Source organism: Girardinichthys multiradiatus, chromosome 13 (assembly GCF_021462225.1).
Source record: "Girardinichthys multiradiatus isolate DD_20200921_A chromosome 13, DD_fGirMul_XY1, whole genome shotgun sequence".
In the NCBI taxonomy this organism is placed as follows: Eukaryota; Metazoa; Chordata; class Actinopteri; order Cyprinodontiformes; family Goodeidae; genus Girardinichthys; species Girardinichthys multiradiatus.
This window is the reverse complement of record NC_061806.1, coordinates 34,334,351-34,355,793: the sequence shown is the minus strand read 5'-3', so window position 1 is coordinate 34,355,793 and position 21,443 is coordinate 34,334,351. Positions and strand designations below refer to the sequence as shown.

Here is a 21,443-nt window from a genome sequence, read left to right as displayed (position 1 = left end):
CGCTCTCTGATTCTCACTGTTCTCTGCAGGATTCTCCTATTACACTTTCCGTTTGTCTGCCTGTTATTTTATCCACACCCCTTTCCATGGCTGTTTTCTCTGCCCATGATCCTCGTCCTGTTCTCCTTTTGCTCTTCTATAAGTTCTTCAGTTTTATTAAAAATAAATGCCACAATCATGTCTGTGCTTTGATCGAACTTCAAACCCACAACACAACACAACACCAATTCATAAATTAAATTAGCATACGGAATAAATGGATTATTAATCAACTTTCCTCTTAATTAGTTTGATATCAGCCTTTTATTTCTTTATATTTTTTATATTTTTCATCACCGTCCACATAAATCAAGTCATACCTCCACGAAAAGCAAACTTATAGGAAAGACATTATTTTACCTTATATTGCTGCTTCTTTTAGATAATCAATAACTTCTACAATAACTCCTACAATTATGAGTTGTAAAGAGAAGAAATTGAGCATTACATGGTTTGCTTCCAGGAGCTTAGATCAGGATTAGCTTGCGGCAAAATGAGAAACAAGAAACAAGAAGCTTCTGTTGAGTATTTATCAAAGTTCTATGACTTGAAAGCAATTTTTGGCACTCAGTAGATTTTTATAATAATTTTAGCTACATAATTATATAAATATATATGTGGAGCCATGTGTCTGGTTCATTCAGGCTGCAAGATAGCAAGAGAGAGCCAGACATTTTAGCACAAAGTAGCAAGGTAAGTACACCAAAGCTAGATTCTGAAACAATAGGTTTTTGAAAAGTTAAGGTAAGGATGCAATTTCTAAACATAATTAATTAAATGTGCTAATGTGCTAAGCGCTAATATGTAATGCTAATCCTCTTTTTGGACTTTAGCTCGGCCATGGACCAAGAGACCCGAGACCTCGGGACATAGCACTCCCCAAGCAGAGGGCCGACAGAGCCCACGGGCCAGGTCCTGGCAAGCAGCCACTGGGAGTGAGCTGGTACACACTGAAGCACTCATCCTCGGACACTGAGAACCACAAGTACACCAGCGGGCGGACACACCAACCACCGGCAGATAATGTGGCGGGAAGGAAATAGGCCTCAGATGTCCTCCACCAGAAGCTCACCCAGCTCAAAGTGCTGGCTTCTACCTGTCAGTGGATCGCTGGCTTCCTGACCTACCGGCAGCATACAAGAACCATCAGCAACAGCGCCGCCCATGGGTGTGTTCTTTCCCCTTTTCTTTTCTCCCTCTACACAAATGTACCTCAGCAAATCCGTCTGTGATACTCTTGACGTTTGCAGATGACATAGAGATGATATAAACAGGAGGTGGATCAGCTGCTCAAGATTCTGGAAATGACAGTGGACAGTGGATCCCCTAACATCTCTGCTGACCCCACACAACCTGGTCGCAATCTGTTTAAACTTTTACCTTCAGGTCCGCACTACACAGAGCTACTGCAAAACCAGCCACCATAGAGACAGTTTCTCCAAAAAGGAGAAAGTCTCTCTGATGAACACAATGAACACCTTATAGCCAGAGTTGTCAGCTACTGTGAAACAGAATAAGCATATTTGCACAATAACAACCTGTCTTTCTTTATTTAAAAAATGGATGCACATTCAAATATCTGTACAATTTACTCGTTTATTTATCCTTATTTTTTATTTTGTCTAAAATGTATATAATTATTTTGGTATGATGTGAATGCTGGAATCCAAAGTCAAATTCCTTGTTTGTGCACACAAACTTGACCAATAAAGATGATTCTGATTCTGAATTAAGTCAAAATAAGTTCCATGAACAAACACAGTAACTAATTGGTAAGTAAACTTTTCTCTCTATATCTTTCGCTCACCGCAGGTCCTGGGTATGGGTTGATGTTGCAGCCTTCCTTCCATGACAAGTTTAGGCTCCTGATGAACTCCAGGTAGAAAGGATGGGAAGTGTTCAACATAGAGAAACCAACAATGTTGGACTGGTCACCCACCACATCATCTAGCTGGAGCAGAGGGAAATCCTTAAAGACAGATAAAAAAGAAAGGGAAAAATTAAAAGGGTTTGTCAGCAATTAGTTTAAAAAATACAGTATGTCATGCAGAAGCAGTAACTATTCAAGATAACAGAACAGAGAAAATTTAAAATGAGTCACAGATCAGACATGAAAAAAGAAAAAGACAGAAAAAATTAAAGACAGAATAGTTTTTTTTTTAGGCTATACTACTTCAGATTCTATTTTGAAATTCTGAGCGGGCTAGTAACGTAAAAGAAAAAAGAGATGAATATCAAAAGCTGGGTAATTTCAAAGAAATTCAAATAGTCCTTTAAGGCAAGTTGATGTCACTGAGCTTTGCTGTTGAAACAAACCAGAATAAAAATATTTGTTTTGCCCTCAAAGGGTTTGTGTTATGCTACACATGTTGACAATAAAATATTTAGCCAAGTTGTGGGGAACCAAAAATGTAGGCGAGTGAACAAAACACTTCTCCTGCTAATTTGTCGTCTCATGACAACATCAGGTGACACAAGCTGTCTACACAATTGTATTACACTGAAATAATTGAACTCTGCTGTTTGATTCTTTTTACTTAGACCAGGCAGGAAAACTGCTCGCTTTAGTCATTCATTTCATTTCTTGCACAGAAAACAATGATTATCAGTGGGAACCTTACATCTAACTAAACAATTAGAGACAAAATAAACTCAGGCATTTTTAAATTACTCTAATTGAATTATTTTGGCATTGCTAAGTCTCAAATTGTGCCAAAACTAAAAGCAGCAGATGGCATACCAGCATATGCCACTTCTGGTTTGGTGGCATATACTGATTCTACAGCAATATGTGGCTGCCATTAGATGGTATGCTGCTGCCTTAAGTATCTCTTTAAATCAGTGGGTGATGCTGTTAGCTTGCACATTTATTGATAATTTTGCCATACTTTCAAAAGAGATATTAAACTAGATGTTCATATATAGATCATCTAAAATCCAGTGGCATTCTATTAAAGTTGGAAGCTGTTCTTTAATGCTTGTTTATATGACAGTTTTGCAGACTTTTCAAACTCTTCCTCAACCAGCCTTTTACATCAGTATTCTGGAAAAGGCAAATATAAATCTGCATACAAATGCTCAACATCTCGGCTCAAGCCCTCAGCAAGTGCTTCACTCCAGGTATACACCTTTAGTGATAAATACTGTGGGATCTATGCAAACTTTACATTTAAAGTGATTATTTTACAATCGAGTCTTTAATCTAAATTAGGGACTTAACGGAAAGCTTGCTTATGAGTATGTTGAAAGTACATTATATATCATTCTATCGTAATTAAAGTTCAGTCAACAACAAATTCATGTTATGTATCAAGAATATAATAGTCACAAGCCATAAGGTGACAACCAGCCAACTAAATGTGTCATGTTTATAAATATGAGAATTTAACTGTATAAGCACAATTCTGAACCATCAATGAACCACTGCAGACTTGGCATGCTCCATCCACCAGTGAAACCCACTGCAGATCAACTGCTGGAACCTGCAGTATCAGCATATACCACCAAATGATTATGGATCACAATCTCTCTCCCAGACTTCTCAAAAACACATTATCAATGTCTTGCATCCCCAAATTACCTGAGTAAGTGAACAATGTGACCATACTATTTCTATGAATTAACCTTTAAAAAAATCACATCCATTGAGTTTAATTACAGTTTACATTTTTTTGCGAACTCAGAAACATTTCTTATCCACATACAATAAAAACACATTCTACAGAAAAACTACATCCCATTGGCAATCCAATCCCATTACTGCACCTATCCATCTAAAAAGTTTTGCCGACTAATGCCGGGGACATAATGGATGATTTTTTTGCCTGATTTTACACATGACTTCCATGCAGGAAATGTCTGCATTGGTCTATTTCTTTTTTTTTTTTTTTTTACATTTTTTGAAATATACAATGTCAACAGCATAAACACAAATAAACAGCGTGCATATTACAAAACTATCACCTAACTAAATACGTTGCAATTTCAAATTGGGCAGAATACAGTGATAAAAAGAGGCAAAAAAGACACACACACATGATTGTTGTTTTTTTATGGTAAAAATAACCACATTTCTAGAATAAAGCCAATATCCATCCATTCATCCATTTTCTATACCCGCTTCTTTCATACTGGGTCATGGGGGGGACCCAGGGGTTGTTTCAAAGTCTCACATTGAGTATTTAAACAGTCAACACATAGCAAATTGAATCTTAGTTTGAGAAATTCCCTGCTATCTCTCTTTCATTATAATATGGAAAATAAATGTAGCTAGTCTAAATTCTGAGAATATCGTCTAGTACTTTCATAAACTGCTATGTTTGTTTACCCTTTAAACTTTCACTGTCTGCCTGTTTCCACCCCGGAGGGAAAGGGACCACCTCCTGGGTCCGGGGCTGGCTGCCCCTATTGAGTTTTGGCATCTGAACCTGGGAGTATACAGTATGTATTGGGAGTATGAGTGAGTCCATTGTTGTTTGTCTTTACGTTGGGTGCGTAGTTTGAGTGTTTATGTGTATGCATGAGGGTGGGAATGTGTGATTGTGACTGTGTGTGCCTGTTTTTTGTGTCAGGTTAGGTCTTGAACTGGTCCCTCTCCTGGATCAGTTTAGGCCCCATCAAATGTGGGGCCTATTTCATCCCTGCCACACTACCTGTCGGTGCTTGGTGTCTCTGCCCACTCGTGTACTTGTGGTTCTCAATGTCCGGGGCTGGGTGCTTTGGTGTATACCAGCTCACTCCCAGTGGCTGCTTGCCAGGACCTGGACCTGTGGGCTGTGTCGGGCCTCTGCTTGGGGAGTGATATGTCCCGGGGCCTCGGGTCTCTTAGTCCATGGCAATATGTCATCGGGCACAGACAGCTGCCGGCGGGGGCTATGGGCTTGTCGCTGCAGGTCCCTGGGGCTTCTACACTGTGGCTACTGGGTGGTTCCCCTGGGACTCTCCCCAGCTCTTCTCTGGGGGGTTGGTAGTCCCGACAATGGTTCTCCTGGGGTTCCTATGCTCTGGGGGGAAATTTGTCTATGGCTTGGATCTCCTCCGTATCTGTCCCACGTCCAGGGGGGCAGGTCTGTGGCTGCTCACACTCACTATTGCATATTAGGATGAAGAAACCTTGTATACACAAGCACGCTCACAATCAGACCCACAGGGGTTTAGATTCAGGTGATACACAGATACACAAATGTAAATATGTAAAATATGTAATATGTAAAATATATGTAAAATATTAAAGTATTAATATTAAATAATATATTTGTCTTCATAATCACAACATGATGGTTTGATGGAACATTTAGATTTTTATTATTATATAGAATTTCTCTTTATACCTTAAAAAAAATTTGACAATTTTTTTTAATAACTTTTGTTTTTATGCAAGACGTGTTAATGGTTTTTCTTGGGTATAAAACTCCAAATGACAAAGGTCAACTGTACTATAATGTTGATAATGTTGTCTGGTATCTTACCATTTGTGTTGGACTAGCTGAAAACACGTTGTTAAATGTGAAAAAATTAAGTATATTTTGCAAAAAATCAAGTGTTAAACTTAGTGAACACCTCTTTTACATATATTGCATTTGCATTGGATTGATTTTCAATAACATTTAAAGTGTACTGCTACATATGGGTGAGTTTATTTTACTTATAGCTGTAGTATGAATGTGTAATTTTTTTCTTGATACCTAATAATAACCTGACCATCTCTGGCTGATATTTCAATCATCTAACCACAATCTATACATGCTTTTAGGTTGTCAAATATTTAATAGCTAATTTGATAAAAATAAAATAAATTTAAGGTTAACTCCTCTGCCGTGTCAGCCGCTCAAAGCATTAGGCATAAATATGAGTAAGTCTTCATCAGTGTATGTAGCAATTCTGAATGAGGCAGCATGATATCTGGTTAATGCAACATACATGCATAATGATATGTGGTATCTCTAAGTCGTCACAACTTATACATTTGAAGTAGTGTGAAAAGGGTGTAAAGAACTGTTTATTTATTCTTAACCTTAATCTTGGCTCTCAGACTACAAGTTTACATGTGGTTCCTGGAGTATCTAATAATTTCTAATGGTTTCACAAAAAATTTCATAACACATAATCCCTTTGTCCCAAAAAACATCATGAATAAACCTATTTTGAGAAGCTGGCAATGTCTGAATAAGTACAGACAACTTTCTGTACAGAACAATTTTTCATAGTTACTGATTTTGGAAGTACAGTTTCATAATTACACTGAAGCTGCTAGGTGCCATCACTGATATCATGATCAACATTTAGATCACCGCCATCAGTATTTGGCTGCTACTCTCTAGATTGTTTTGACACAAAATGTCTAATTAGAAAAAAACAAGAAGTCCATTAGAGATATAAGGAGGAGACAGGGAGGGTTTTTAAAATCACTTTAATGCCAATATCAAGCCCCACTTCATTTAATTGAACATTTTATTCATTTTGTAGATGTGGGGCTTTTGAAGCCATCTTTGATGATCTAAACTGTACTACATTAACAGGTTTTTAACATTAATTCACTGAAATAACGGTCTTTTTTGTTATCTGTTGTTATTTCCATTGTCTCTGACATCTGAGAAACTGTTGCTTTCATTGTTGCCATTGGTCTCGCTGGATGCCAAATCAATTTCAGCAGCAGCCAGACCGTCTGTCAGACTGTCGGTCTGCCAGCACTGACAAAGAGCAAGTCGGCCTGCCGGGTTGCAGGGACCAGGCCAACACTGCCGAGGGAGAAAGCACTGCGACAGCATTCCAGAAGGGCACCGGTGATGCAATGACTGCAGCATGCCTTAAGCTAGATGTTCATTTAGGGAGAATCTGGTCTTTGCATGGTCTATATTTGTGATGTTTTAAAAACAGTTGGAAATTACCCCTACATTATTGAAAAGGTAATGACCTTCATAACTCCTCAGGAATTTGATTTGGCTAAATCAATAGTGGCAATAATTTCCTGATTAGTTCAGCTCAATGTCCATATTTCTGGGTTTAAAATTCAAATTCCTGCCTTTAGGTTATTAATGCATTTATGCAGAGAAGTTTTGTGATATTTTTCAATAACTATCTGCTGTGTAAGAGGTCCAGTTTTCCAATTTTAGTGGTTACAGCTCCAAACTGTCTCTGGTCTGTTTCTACATTTACATGGAGATCATTTTGTAGAATTGGAAACATTTTAAGGCACTGTAATGCAAAGATAATTAACTAAAAGGAATTTTAATTGTATTACCCCATGATCTACCTTTTATCCAACAGTAGGTCATGGTTTGGAATTGGTCATCATTTCAAAGTTAACTTCATTCAATAATTACATTCAAATCTTTTTGGACAATAAAAATAAAAGTATAGATAGGGGCCTTCTTCATATGCAATGTCTACAGTATATTGAGAATGATAAAAGCTAGTAAAACAGTACAGTAGCTAGAAAGACATACCCAATTTTAAGCTAATATTGCTTGATAAGAGCTTTTGAGCTCAGTAGTACATATGTGAAGTATCAGGATGGTTTCTTGAAATAACACAATCTCAAAACCAAACCTAGCCCAAATACTACTTCATCATAAACCACAAATAATTTCTCTAATACATTGTCAAAACTATAAAAGCCTCACATGTTTCGTCTTCCTTCTTATCAAGTGTCTCATTGTAAATTTCTCCATTCATCCTTCCTTCAGTTATCTGAGGAATGATGGTACCATATGCTGTAAGACAGCCACATAACAGGACTGTAACTACACCTCCCAGCATTCATTGCAGCTCTGACAAGTTAATTTTCTTCCTTTCTGAACAATCCTTCAAAGAAGAGCTTGGCAAAGCTTGATATCTAGCTGATCATGCAGCCAGCATGAATATTTCCCATCTGTTGAAGTTTGAATACTTTGATTATATCAGTTTGCAATCCATGTGTGTAGAATCTGTCTACGGATTCTATTCTCCAAGGAGATGACCCTATCTCTTTGTGTTTTCTTTTTTCAGTTGACTTGCCGTGGTTCATCATATTTTTCCCCTATTGGCTGAAGGAGGAGAACCTGGCCAATTCTGAACCATTTACGGATGCGGGGATGATTGTAACCTCATTCCTAAGGGTGGACTGGAGGGGGGCCCAGGCGTTCCTGACACACTGGCCAACTTTCAGCTGCTGGGTTGAAATTTTGATGAAAAACACAGGCCTATAAATATATATACACACATAGTTGCAGTGCTAACGTGACGATTTTTATTCTCAGATGGCCAATAGAATTTACAGTAACAACATACAGAGGTTGGACAATGAAACTGAAACACCTGTCATTTTATTGTGGGAGGTTTCATGGCTAAATTGGACCAGCCTGGTAGCCAGTGTTCATTGATTGCACATTGCACCAGTAAGAGCAGAGTGTGAAGGTTCAATTAGCAGGGTAAAAGCACAGTTTTGCTCAAAATATTGAAATGCACACAACATTATGGGTGACATACAAGAGGTCAAAAGAGGACAAATTGTTGGTGCACGTCTTGCTGGCGCATCTGTGACCAAGACAGCAAGTCTTTGTGATGTATCAAGGGCTACAGTATCCAGGGTAATGTTAGCATACCACCAAGAAGGACGAACCACATCCAACAGGATTAACTGTGGACGCAAGAGGAAGCTGTCTGAAAGGGATGTTCGGGTACTAACCCGGATTGTATTCAAAAAACATAAAACCACGGCTCCCAAATCACGGTAGAATTAAATGTGCACCTCAACTCTCCTGTTTCCACCAGAACTGTCCGTTGGGAGCTCCACAGGGTCAATATACACAGCCGGGCTGCTATAGCCAAACCTTTGGTCACTCATGCCAATGCCAAACGTCGGTTTCAATGGTGCAAGGAGCGCAAATCTTGGGCTGTGGACAATGTGAAACATGTATTGTTCTCTGATGAGTCCACCTTTACTGATTTCCCCACATCCGGGAGAGTTACGGTGTGGAGAAGCCCCAAAGAAGCGTACCACCTAGACTGTTGCATGCCCAGAGTGAAGCATGGGGGTGGATCAGTGATGGTTTCAGCTGCCATATCATGGCAATCCCTTGGCCCAATACTTGTGCTAGATGGGCGCATCACTGCCAAGGACTACCGAACCATTCTTGAGGACCATGTGCATCCAATGGTTCAAACATTGTATCCTGAAGGCGGTGCCGTGTATCAGGATGACAATGCACCAATACACACAGCAAGACTGGTGAACGATTGGTGTGATGAACATGAAAGTGAAGTTGAACATCTCCCATGGCCTGCACAGTCACCAGATCTAAATATTATTGAGCCATTTTGGGGTGTTTTGGAGGAGCGAGTCAGGAAACGTTTTCCTCCACCAGTATCACGTAGTGACCTGGCCACTATCCTGCAAGAAAAATGGCTTAAAATCCCTCTGCCCACTGTGCAGGACTTGTATATGTCATTCCCAAGACGAATTGACGCTGTATTGGCAGCAAAAGGAGGCCCTACGCCATACTAATAAATTATTGTGGTCTAAATCCAGGTGTTTCAGTTTCATTGTCCAACCCCTGTATATGTACAGTACGGATATTTACCCTACAGGGTAAACTATAACAAAGTCACATAGTTTCTTGCTTTTCAACAAAATAACTTCCAAACTTAACAACTTAACTTGAACTTGACAAAATAGAGGAAGAAAAACTGTAAAGCTGCTGTACTTGTACACCTACATTTTTCACTCTGTGAGTAATCTCAGTCTCTTTTCTGCTACACAATCCATAACCTTACCACTCAGGATTTCAGTACATCTTGCTTTCAGAGGTGAAGAAAACCCCAAAAATAATGTACTCAAGTAAAAGTATGGTTACTTTGATAAAATTTGACTTAAATACAAGTCAATGTAAAATGTTACTTAAATAAAAGTAAAAAGTACCTCATTAAAATTTTACTTGAAGCCAACGGTACTTTTTTATGAGCAGAAGAAATTCCCTCTCACGTATTTCCTAAAGGAAAAGAGGAGATATTGGTCTCAAACTGTTTTTTTAATTAAAGGAGCACCTTGTAAATGAAAAAGCAACACAAAAATAAAACATGTCAACAAATGACATGAATATTTGCAAAAAACTAACACCTAAGGACAATATAGATTGGTGATTTAATCTAACATGTATGTTTTTGGACAGTGGGAGGAACCTGGAGAGAACCCAGGCATACATGGAGAGTACATGTCAGACTCAAACAGAAAGGCACTGGCTGGTTTTTAAATCGAGCTCCTTCTTGCTGTGAAGAAACAATTCTGACAACTGTATTACAATACACCCCACAAAATTCAAATAAAAACAACATTTTAAACCAAAATTGTTGACTGTAATGAGTCTATAAAGTAAGTAAGTAAGTAATTTGAAATGAACAACTATGTGGATAGTAATAGAAAAGAGAAGAAACAATAATGGTTCCAAGAGACTAGAAAGCTAAAGAGAGTCTAATGATTGACTCATCTCATATGTTTAATTTGCTCTAACAAAATTAGAGTTAATATTAAACTCGTGCTTTTCTTCATCAGTATTTTTATAGTCTGCAGAGCATGTTCAATACAAAGTTAAAGGTAAGTCACTGACACAGCTGCAGGTGAATGAAAATGTGAGAAAGAGGAGGCAGTGTTGGGATAGGGGGGAATGACAAATTTGTCCTTGGTTTGTTAGTGCTGTGTGAACGGCCCCGTTAAAGTCTCATGCCATGCAGTGTTTAGAGTCAAGGCGGAGTACGAGACATGTTATTATCCACGCCGGTTCTTTGTACAAGGGCACGACACCAAACAGGGGAATTATAATGATGACAAACAGTGGAAGGAGCAGCATGCATCTCTGATGAGAAGGGAGAGGTGAGAAGAGGGAGGTTTGGCGGAAAGAGAGGAAACAGGAAAGCTTTGTTTTAGGATGTAACATAAAAAATATCCTGGAGGTGTGAAAAGGCTGCTTACAAAGGAACACACCTGAAAATGTGCTTATAGTAGTATCTGAAAAAACTGGTGCAAGAATGTTAGGATTGGGAAGAACTTTTTGCTTAAGTATTTGCTTAAATAAATTAATCAAGAGGAGTTTGGATCCAAGGGGTAGAAGTACTGAAACAAAGAAAGTATAGCAAAACTAAAACATCTGATCAAACTGAAGGAAATCCATAAGAAGAAAAAAATAAATGAGAATGGAAAATGAGTTTTGGAGGCAAAAAGATAGATAAAGGAAAGAATGAAAAAGAGCAGAGGTGTGACAAAAAATGAAATAAAATAAAACTAAATCAATCAAACTTTATTTATAGAGCACTTTTCACTAGATGTGCACAATACACTTCTGAAATTAAGTACACAGACAAATTAAACAATAATTATGTTGACAATAAAATTATGAAGAATTTAAAGTGAGAAAAGAATAAGTATATTCTTAAGAAGAAAGATAAAATAAAATACAAAAAAATGAAAACAGAGTTAAACCCACACCTAGCAACACACAAAACAATAGACTATAGAAGAGAAAATAATAATGTTTTGAAAAATTATGTCAATGCTTGCCATGATTAACAATAGTAAATTCATGAAATATAAATACATTATATAAATGTTGCTCAAATTAAAATAAAATAAATCGGCATTCACTTGAAATAAAAGCAAGATAAATGCCTGTTTAATAGGCTTATACCAGTAAAAGTTATAAGCAGTTATAATATGAAAAAGCGCACCTTAAAATCCATTCTAAAATAGACAGACCCCATCTAACTCTTTCTAAAAAACTGACCAGTGACAAACCATGCAACCTTTTCTGGTGTTATTGGAGACTTTAGTAACTCATGAAAGCATATTTCATTCTTACTCGTGGGTGCAGCCTTGGGCCTGTTGGACCTATTCCTCAGACATAAGACCCTACTCCATCTGGAGTCAGAGCAGGATATGTTCCCTAGTCTGTATCCAAACTAGGTTGCATATTTTCTCACATTGCCATTCACAGTTTTTTTTCTGTTGTCTCTTTTTGATCAATTCAGATTGATAATGTTTAAAAAAGTACAGAAAAAAAAACATTATGTATAAAAATTGTCATCTTATACTTTGATTTGTTACAGCCACCTAAGTGGACCATAAGGTTAAAGGCCAAACCAGAGTCAAGAAAATGCAGTTAATGAATGAATAAATAAGTAGGTGAGTATATAAGTAGAAGGAGAAGTAATCAATAAATCAATCAATCAGTATAAACAGTTTAGATATATTTTGGATATAAAAGTCAGAGATAGTAATAAAATCACCAATTTTCCAATTTTAAAATTTCAACTTTGGTGCACAATTGGGTTTTCCAACAAAAACAAAACGACTTAAGCAAGACAGAAAGAAAGGTTTGTAAATGTTAAGCAAAGAAATGTTAAGCATAGAAACACCTCTAAGGCTTTTCGTGAAAATCTGCCTTGAGCCAACACTAAAAATATTGGGCAAGTATGAAAGGCAAAAAAATCACGGCGGTATTTACAAAGGGAAGAGAAACATATAAAAGAAAAGAAACACTAAAGATATACAGCCACAGAGTGTAAGGAGAATATGTAACAAGATGTAGATATTTTAAATGAAGATGAATAACTAATTGGACATTCATCCTGAATGAATTATGATTAATAACTCAAGAAGGCAGAATGTTCCTACCATGGTGGTGAGAATATACTTGTAGAAGGCCGACATCATCCCCAGCTCGTTAGCCTGCAAGGCACAAAGATGTAAGAAGAAAGGCAAGATGAAGAAGGATACGCAAATCTTAAACAAAGAAAAATCACAGTTAAAAACCACAACTCTTCAACATTTTCACCAGGCAGTCTTACTCATCCTCTCTTTAATGAGACCATCAACCTGTTTCCTAATCTTTGAAAATGGACAGTAACCAACAGAAAATTATTTTTAAAAAAGCAGACATTTTAAAAGATGTTTAAATGACCTCGGTGTGCCACCTTTGGTTGAGTAAGATGACTGAGGAGACAAGTCATTTAGCAGTCCAATGTCTTCCATATTTTACAACTGTTTTACATCCACTTTTTACTTGATTTCTTCGCTGAATTCACAAAGCAGATTACACCACTTATTTTCAGACAAATCTATAAGGTCCAGGTGATGGGAGCAACTAACACCTATTTTTGCTTCAAGTTACAAATAGATCTCTCTTTAGACACAAACAAAGGTGTTAGGGAGATTTGAAAAATGAAGGCATCCCTCAAGAAATACATCCCTTTAACTGATTAATGAGATGAAAAGCATTGACTGAAGGTAAAAAGTGAATCAGATACATGTAGTCTGTCAATAAACTGTATTTGTATTTGAATGAAAAAGAAACACTTGTGTACAATTACATCCTCCTAATTTTACTTATGAAACAAAGAAAGGGTTACTTGATTTCTATACTGGAGTTCCTTTATTCCCTGCCTCTCTGCTGGTGCCTTGCTCACCCTCAACTCAGCTCACCAGCCAAGAGAGAAAAATATTTCTCAGTGTGCCTTACAAAGTCACAAAATATAAAGGTTATTTTATACACGTCTGGTTTATTAACATGTAGAGCATTTGTAGGAATGTTTCAGAATTATAAGGTTTTGTCTTTTTTTTTTATTTGATTAAAGAAAAAATTAGCGAACATATGAGGTATGCAGCACTTGAATAGAGAGTGGTCTCCTGCTAGCGTTGTAGAGGATCCCTGTTTTATCTTGTTCTTCTGCTATGCCATTATTACTGCCAGCTTTTAGCAAACAGTATTTTTTCCACAGAATATGCACAACAGAAACAGCTTTGATCCTTAAAATTAAAACCTTTCAGAATATTTCTCGAAGTCTCGCACTTGCATTTACTTTACATTTACAGAAACAAGTTGTCTACTTGCTTTTTATAGCAAATCTTTTCCTGCCTTGTACACTTTCAGGTACAAAAAACCTGAGAGAGCAGAGGAGAAAGTGAAGCTGCACCCTGACGAACGTTGATAGATTTAGTTTGTTGCAGCTGTAGACTCCAATCTTACAGAAAGAAAAAAAAAATCACCTGTGTTTGAAAGTTTAATCTTTTCACTCAAATTGAACAAGGAGGGGAAATGTTTCACAATGGTGCAGGCCTTTTAAGGTCTCAGAAGAGGAGTTCATAATCACAGCAGCAAACCAAATGATGCAAATCGTATTTGGAGTTCGCTCATTGTTGTCTTCAGCCTTGTAAACAAATTTGAAAAATGCCAGATTACAGTGGGACATAATGTAGGAGATGTAATCTGAGTACATTTGAATTGGAGCTGACAGTTTCTTGTGTGCAGAGTTCCACATTACACAGCGAGATGCATTCCAACTGTGACAGGGTGGACATTATTTTCCACATTTTGGGTCCTTGTATAATATTTGCAACATGTCCAAAGACATGTTGCCAAAACGTCTTTAAACGGTAGCTTTTTTCTGGTTGCTTTCAGATGGATTTAGTTTGAAGCATTGTCAAGATTAAGTACTAAAACTAACCATGTTTGCAGTTGATATTAAAGTCTTCAAACTGATTAAAGATCAAAGTTTAAAAACATGAGTGATCAAGTAACTTTATTCTATGGCAACTGCAGTTTTGTCTTTAATGTTCCTTTCAAGATTCCTCTCTTCCACAAACGCTATCTCTAAATGGACTGAATATGGCTAAAGGAATAATTATACCTGTGTGGATCACCTTACTGCAGAATATAACCAGACATATGTACAAACTAGGGCATGTCCCAATCCCAGGTATCGGCCTGGGGTCTCGATCAGACATTTTTCAGAGATCTTATAACCTAAAATCTGCTCTTTTCTGTCCCAATATCTGTTGTAGGTCTATTGTAAATTTGTCACCTGCACCCCCATTTAGCTGTGCATTTGTGCACGTCTAATTTTCTTTAATATTGAAACTTGTTTGCTTGTGAAACTGTATTACATACAGTGGCATGCACAGACATTTTGGGGGGCAGGTGCTCAAGTGAAAAAAAGGGCACATTGTGCGGCACATGGAGCTGTCAGTTGCCTTTGTAGTGTGAGATTTATTACAGGCACAACATGAACATAATTTATATGTATTACTAAGCACCCCCAAAACAAACTGTCTTGTGGGTTGAAGGGAAATGATCACCCAGAAAAAAAAAACTCAAAACAAGAAAGCATTTTACAAAATTCTTAAGATCAATAAGGAAACAAAATTATCATAGACAGATTTAAAGTTAGATTACTGATTCACAACCTGAACTTCCTGAGTCAAATTTGAAACTTACGTTATCCTTCATTTTTTTTTTTCTTTTTACACACTGAGCACAACGTGTTTGTCTTGACTATATCATTCTGTACTTTTATCACAAAATATCCTCTGCACCAAATAACCTTATGTTGTAGCAAAGCAGGTTACACTGTCAGATTTACCAGGAAGGTCACACTAAATGAGTTATCTTCAGAAATGTGAGGAACCAGTGACCATTCTACAGTGTAAATCAACTATACCCAGAAAATTAGTTATTAAAGCTTTATAGTCAAAATGAAACCAACAGCAGAATCATCTATACTTCTGCATGTAGCCAGTGTGATTTATGACAGAAATTATTCTTAGAGATTAAAAATTAATGAGATTACAAGTCCTGAGAACTAATGTATATTTAGAAAATAAAATATTCTGATCACATCATCATTTTTACACACACAGAAGTAGAAAATACAACTTAGCCTACATGCCCCACATTTACTGAACTTTATTAAAGGTATTTTAGTAGTGTATGAATTGTAATGTTAACCAGCTCATTTGGCCGTATTTGCAATTTAAAAAAAACATGAGTCAAACAGAAGTCATCATGAACCATAATAGCAAATGTAATATCGACATGTATGAGATAGATTTGAATGTATTTATTTCTTATAATTTAATCTAAGAGTTAAATCGTAGACATTCACCTGGTGCCTGGTGGCAGCCATAGAAGACATTGCAGGTAAAGGTATGCCATTGATTGGCCTGTTCTGTTTAGATAAAATGGTGGCAGGTAAAGTTTTAACTTTTTCATCTGAAGTTTAGGAAGCAAGTATATTCATTTTGTTTGTTTCCTGGATGGTTAGCCGGCCGTTGGCAGGACAGGGTTCTATCTGATGGTGGAGGGGAGGAGAGAAGAGGGAAGCTGGACCAGCGCAGGTCCACCTCTCTGCTCTGCACACAGCCCGTCTCCGTTGAGAGACACACGAGGCGGGAGACGTATGAGTGTTGGCGAGGGGGGAATTTCACAACGTGGGGCAATAGTATTATAGGCTTTAAATTCAGAAATTTTACCTTTGGGCCCCACACTATACACTGTAAAAAAAAAAAAAAGATTTCAGGAGGGCACTTTTTTCTCCAAAGGATAAAAGGTCAGGTGCTCTAGCACCGCCTAGCGTCTATCTGTGCACATCCCTGATTATACACCATTTTCTAAACAAGGTAACACATCTGGGCTCTTCCTAGCAATCTAAGCGTCTTTCATCCCTTACAACGAGTCGTCTTTCTACATGGTATTGACTTGTGACTTGCTAAATGGCTTGGATTGGTGTTAGATACAAAAAAATCCAGCACGGAACAATCATAGTTTAAGCCAAAATATTGATTATATAACCCAGGGTCAGTCAATCCCTGTTGCTTTGGTGTAAAGCAAATCAAAATTTAGATTTTATAGCTATTTAAAGAAAACTGCAGTAATCCAGTTTTCATGTCCAATTTTAATCATTTCTCATTACTTTAAGTCTAAATGTGATCTAAAATATTTCTAATTTTCTAATAACATTGAAATAACTCCTCTTTAGATTTGTGCTTTAATGGACTTTGATATAAACCATTATTTATTTGTTTTAATTTTAGCTGACTTTTTAGGTGAAACAAATTATTTTTAGTAAATGCATAAAGAAAGAGTTTAAACGAAGGTGTCAGGGCTCAAAAAATATTTGAATTCTGTATTTTGAATATAAAATATTTAAATTGTTATTCATATATCAAATATTTTTGTTGCATAACAAATTGCTGCTGTACATGATATGCAGTCAGCATTCTCACCTTCCTGAGAATATGGTAAGAAATAGAGGCATTAGCATCGATGATGATGGTAGCCACTTTGTCATCACGGATCTCCTTCAGCAAGGGAGTGGGATCCAAACTCTCGTCCAGCATTCGCACCGACAGCGTCTCTCTGGAGATAAGGAAGTGGCGAACAAGCTCCTCTAATCGGAGCAGGCCTAAAGAACAGGAAAGAAAAGGGAGTAACAAAAGCCTTTAACCATAAATGCAAATATGGCAGCTGCTCTTAAACATGCCTGGGTTTTTAAAGCATCTTTTTTTTTTTTTTAAGTCAGATGTGACTACAGCAATGAGTTGATTCAGCAAACGAGTCTGATATTGTGAAGCTGAAAAAAGTATAAGACAAAAGAAAAAGGAAATAACTAAACAATATTTGCCTGAGTAAGAAGCTTGTTTGCTTGTTAAAATATTACTTTCATTTGAGAAAGAAGAAAAAAAAAATCTGAAATTGATGGGATTCAGAGTCATTAGAGTGACAAATAACTGTTGCTGCTTCAATGCACTAAAAGAGGCAATAAACAGACTGGGATAAAAGTGATTATGTAGAGAGCCCATTAATTTCTTTCCTCAGAGAATGCATGTGGTCCTGTGTGTCCAAACAGATGTAAATGGATTTACTTATTTAACACTTTAACAGTAAAACAATATAAAAAAGAATATTATATATATATGTATAAATATGGATTACAAATGGATTTTAACATATTTTTGAAGCACTGCAGTTTGTTTATAACAATTTGAATCTTATTCACATATGAAGGTCCCCTGAGGAATACAAAATAATGCCAAAACAATTGTCACACACATATCACGCAGTGAATTAAAGATTAATGGAAAATGTGTCACCTTTTTTAGCGTGTTCATGTTCACATTTAAGAGGTTTGCTTAGCTCAGCTGAAAACAGCACTTTTGTCTCTTATGTTTGTTTTATGCAATGTATGAGTTGAGAGTGAAATATTAAAAACAACCCCAACAATAGTAATTTTCCTACAACTTCCAGCAAAACTGGGGAAAAAAGATTGTAGACAGCAACTCAAACCATCAAAACTATGTACACCCATTTTGTGCCCACACACTTTTCACTCCAACATTTGCCAGAATAACTTTCTTGTTTCTGTTTTTTTTGAAGATTTTAGTACACATTCTATCATCATTAATTGTAGTTCTAATCACTGCATTGCTATACTGAATTTTATAAAATACATATGGAGATGACATAAGAGATTGAGACCCCTGATCAAACCAAAATATTTATGGACATCCTCCTGCTGGTAGATATTATTTATTTGAGCCACATAAGAACATTTTATTACTGGACAACTATTTTATATAATTGGTTTTTAAATCTAGTACAATGTGTGTCCAAAGTAGGTGTGAATTGACCATAGCAGGTAAATATCCCATGATAGACTGTGCCTTTGGTAACCAAAAAGACTCAATAAGCATAAGTGAAATGACAAATAGGTGGAATGACCATCACTCTTTTCAGCAAAATGGATGAGGTGTGTTTATACAAGGTTTCTCCCCTAGAATCAAACAGGGCAAAATCGGGCAGATACCAAAGCTAATACTAACTGAATGTTAAGACTGCAGAAGGACAGCAAATGGGAAAACCATGAACATATTACACTATGATGCCAACCTACAGTATCCTAAAAAGCACCAGTACAGAAAAAGATAACTGACTAAGATAATTGACTAAACATACTGCAACGGATACCTAGTTGATAGCAAACATGGTAAGAATTTGATTCATATTCCTGTATTGGTGTGAAAGTCATAGTTATTGTGAGACAACGATATATCTTCAAGAAGGAACCGATAGAGGCTAGATGGCTTGGTCAGTTGTTTGAGCAGTTTCAGCAACTCTTATTTGTCCAGGTTTTACAAATCTTTAAAAAGTAAGGAAGTTGTTAAATGTGTGGTAGGTAGTGACTCTTGGAAATATAAGTGACCATTTAGTGACACACGGTTGCGCCGGTTCTTTGACATGCTTTCTTCCTTTACACAAGTCTGAAGCATTGAAACAGCTACCCCCCTAAATTGGCACTCAATTATCAGAACATTAGGAAGCTCCAAATCATTATAGCATATGGCAACTATCATCATTAAACTCCCCAATCAGACCAAGAAAAGCTCCCAAAATAATTTAGAGATGTTGCTCTGTCTTCATGTTTATGAACATTTGTTGTTTTATTAATTACTGTTCCATGTTGTGCTGGTCTATCACATACAATCCCATGAAATTCTAAGCTTTGCCGTTTTAATGTAACAAATATGAAAAGATGCAAGGGGCTGAAATAGTTTTGAAGGGCTTCTTTAGTACATGTTTGATATATCACTGAATATGAAGACTTGCTGTATTTTAAGGGAAGGAAAGGAAGAGTCTGCTTCTGTATTTGGAGAAGGGGTCAGCACCAAAGAGCAGAAACAATTTGACAAGAAACACATATGATAAGGTTTGTGGAGTGCTTTGAGTCAGAAGATAACATTGGTCTAAGGAGAGCCAAATCATGAAGTGGCCACATCATGTTGGAGGATGTCCTGTAACAAATCAAGCTCACAGCAGCTCTGACCTGAAACTTTAAGGATTTGATTTGAATCTGCTAGTCACCTACTGGCTGTCAGACTGGCCAGGAAATCTTTAAAGGTCTTTCAGACTCATCGCTTCAGCAGGTAGGACCAGTTTTGGCAAAGTTCACAATAAACTTATCGTCTGGCCACAGTGAACTCTGCTGAGTTTGAAATAACTACTGCTTTATAAACAGCCATGGTAGATGCAATGTACTTGCTCAGCACATGTACCTAAATGGCAATAAACTGAATTAAACCAGAAACGTAAATTGAGCTTAGTGTTACCAGAAAAGCCACGGCTGCCTTATAATTATTAGTTTTTTTTGTCTTAAAGTGAATGAGAGCGTATTGCAAGAATCAAATAAAAGCATGCTCAAGCCACAGTTTGCTAAAAGACTCACACTCTGCTTTAGCACAAATGAGACTGGCTGTTGGGTAGCCAAAGGAGTGCAGGATGGATCCGATGGCCAGGCTAAGGTCCTCGTTGCTCGGATACAGAGTCACTGAAGCGAAGCGGAGGTATGGCAGCTTTGGGGTTTCTTCAGGGCCGATCTTCACATGAGGGATCTGAACAAACCAGAGAGTTGAAGACTAAGAAAAACAAGAGAGTCGTACATAGTAGCTTAGCTACTTAATCCAGCTGAAGGTCTGAGCACTGTGGATGAGGAGAAAATAACAGAAGAGGGAGTAAAGCAAAAGAAGGAAAAAAAAAATAAGGTCACAGCAGGCTACATCATACTTTATCAGTTACAGACACTTTATTCACTATCAGAATCTGAAAAATCTGAACACCAAAGCCTGGAATTTTCAGCAGTTTTTTAAATGCATTTATTTTCTTGCTGTTTAGTTTAGTTTTAAAAAGGAAATCTGTAAGTAGATCGAGCATCCTTTAACAACTGGAACCAAGAAAAAACAAAACTCACTCGAACACTACATCTAAGATCTTTTCTGCAAAGACTTACAATCACTTCTCTTTACAGTATAAACTCCAGAGCATGGTTGCTGTGACCTGCAGGGCTGTGTTAAAGCTGAGAAATTAATGAGAGATTCAGAAATGTTTCACTGCAATAATAAATGATGAATCTAGTGACAGGACAAAGGCCTGTGCTTTAACCTTGACTATCACCCACAGCAATTTAAACGCTAAGCTGTAATTAGCCCAACTGGGCTTTTCTCTGATCATTAAAGCATATTAAATGTAAGAAACTTAGAATGCAATATTATGAAACCTGTCAGGTGCTGGGTTCAGGATAAGAGGACTGTTAGAGGCTGAAAGGAAAGTGTGGGATTGTGGCAATGTGGATTCAATGGAGCAGGAAAATGGTAAAACATAGGTTTATTCCTGTAATCCGTTAGAATGCTTAAACATCTGCATGAGACCTGATCTGACAACATTTTCCATCAAAGTAGACAAAAAAATGTTTAGTATAAGAAATCCTCATTTAGCACTTCATGTTTATTATTTATATATTTTTTTACTTTAAATTCAGACTGTTCCAAAGGTTCACCCCCAAACACAAACATTCTGCATTTCTGTATGTGGGTTAAAGCTTTAGAACAGTCTGAATGTGAAGCTCAAGCAATGTCCAAACATTAAACAGTTTAATTCACGATATAAAAGTGAGGATTATAAATGGATATCAAATTTCACATATTATTATTATTATTGCTGTCGTCATTTCTTTTACTGGTAGTGACATTGTTTCTTACACGTGATTACAATGTAACATTTGTAAATATGTGGATAATATTGAAAGAAAACATATAACTTGTAGCACAA

General features: G+C 36.9%; 1 protein-coding gene across 1 annotated transcript in view; it reads right to left on the bottom strand.

Annotated features, from left to right (window-relative positions):
* Positions 1-21,443, bottom strand: part of LOC124879269 (glutamate receptor ionotropic, kainate 5-like) — a 299,585-nt gene that overhangs the window by 53,184 nt on the left and 224,958 nt on the right. The window contains exons 6-9 of the mRNA XM_047383724.1: positions 20,065-20,230; positions 17,069-17,247; positions 12,683-12,736; positions 1,847-2,008 (exon numbers count right to left, since the gene is read on the bottom strand). Coding sequence (XP_047239680.1) covers positions 1,847-2,008; positions 12,683-12,736; positions 17,069-17,247; positions 20,065-20,230 — 561 coding nt within the window. The remainder of the gene's footprint in view (positions 1-1,846; positions 2,009-12,682; positions 12,737-17,068; positions 17,248-20,064; positions 20,231-21,443) is intronic.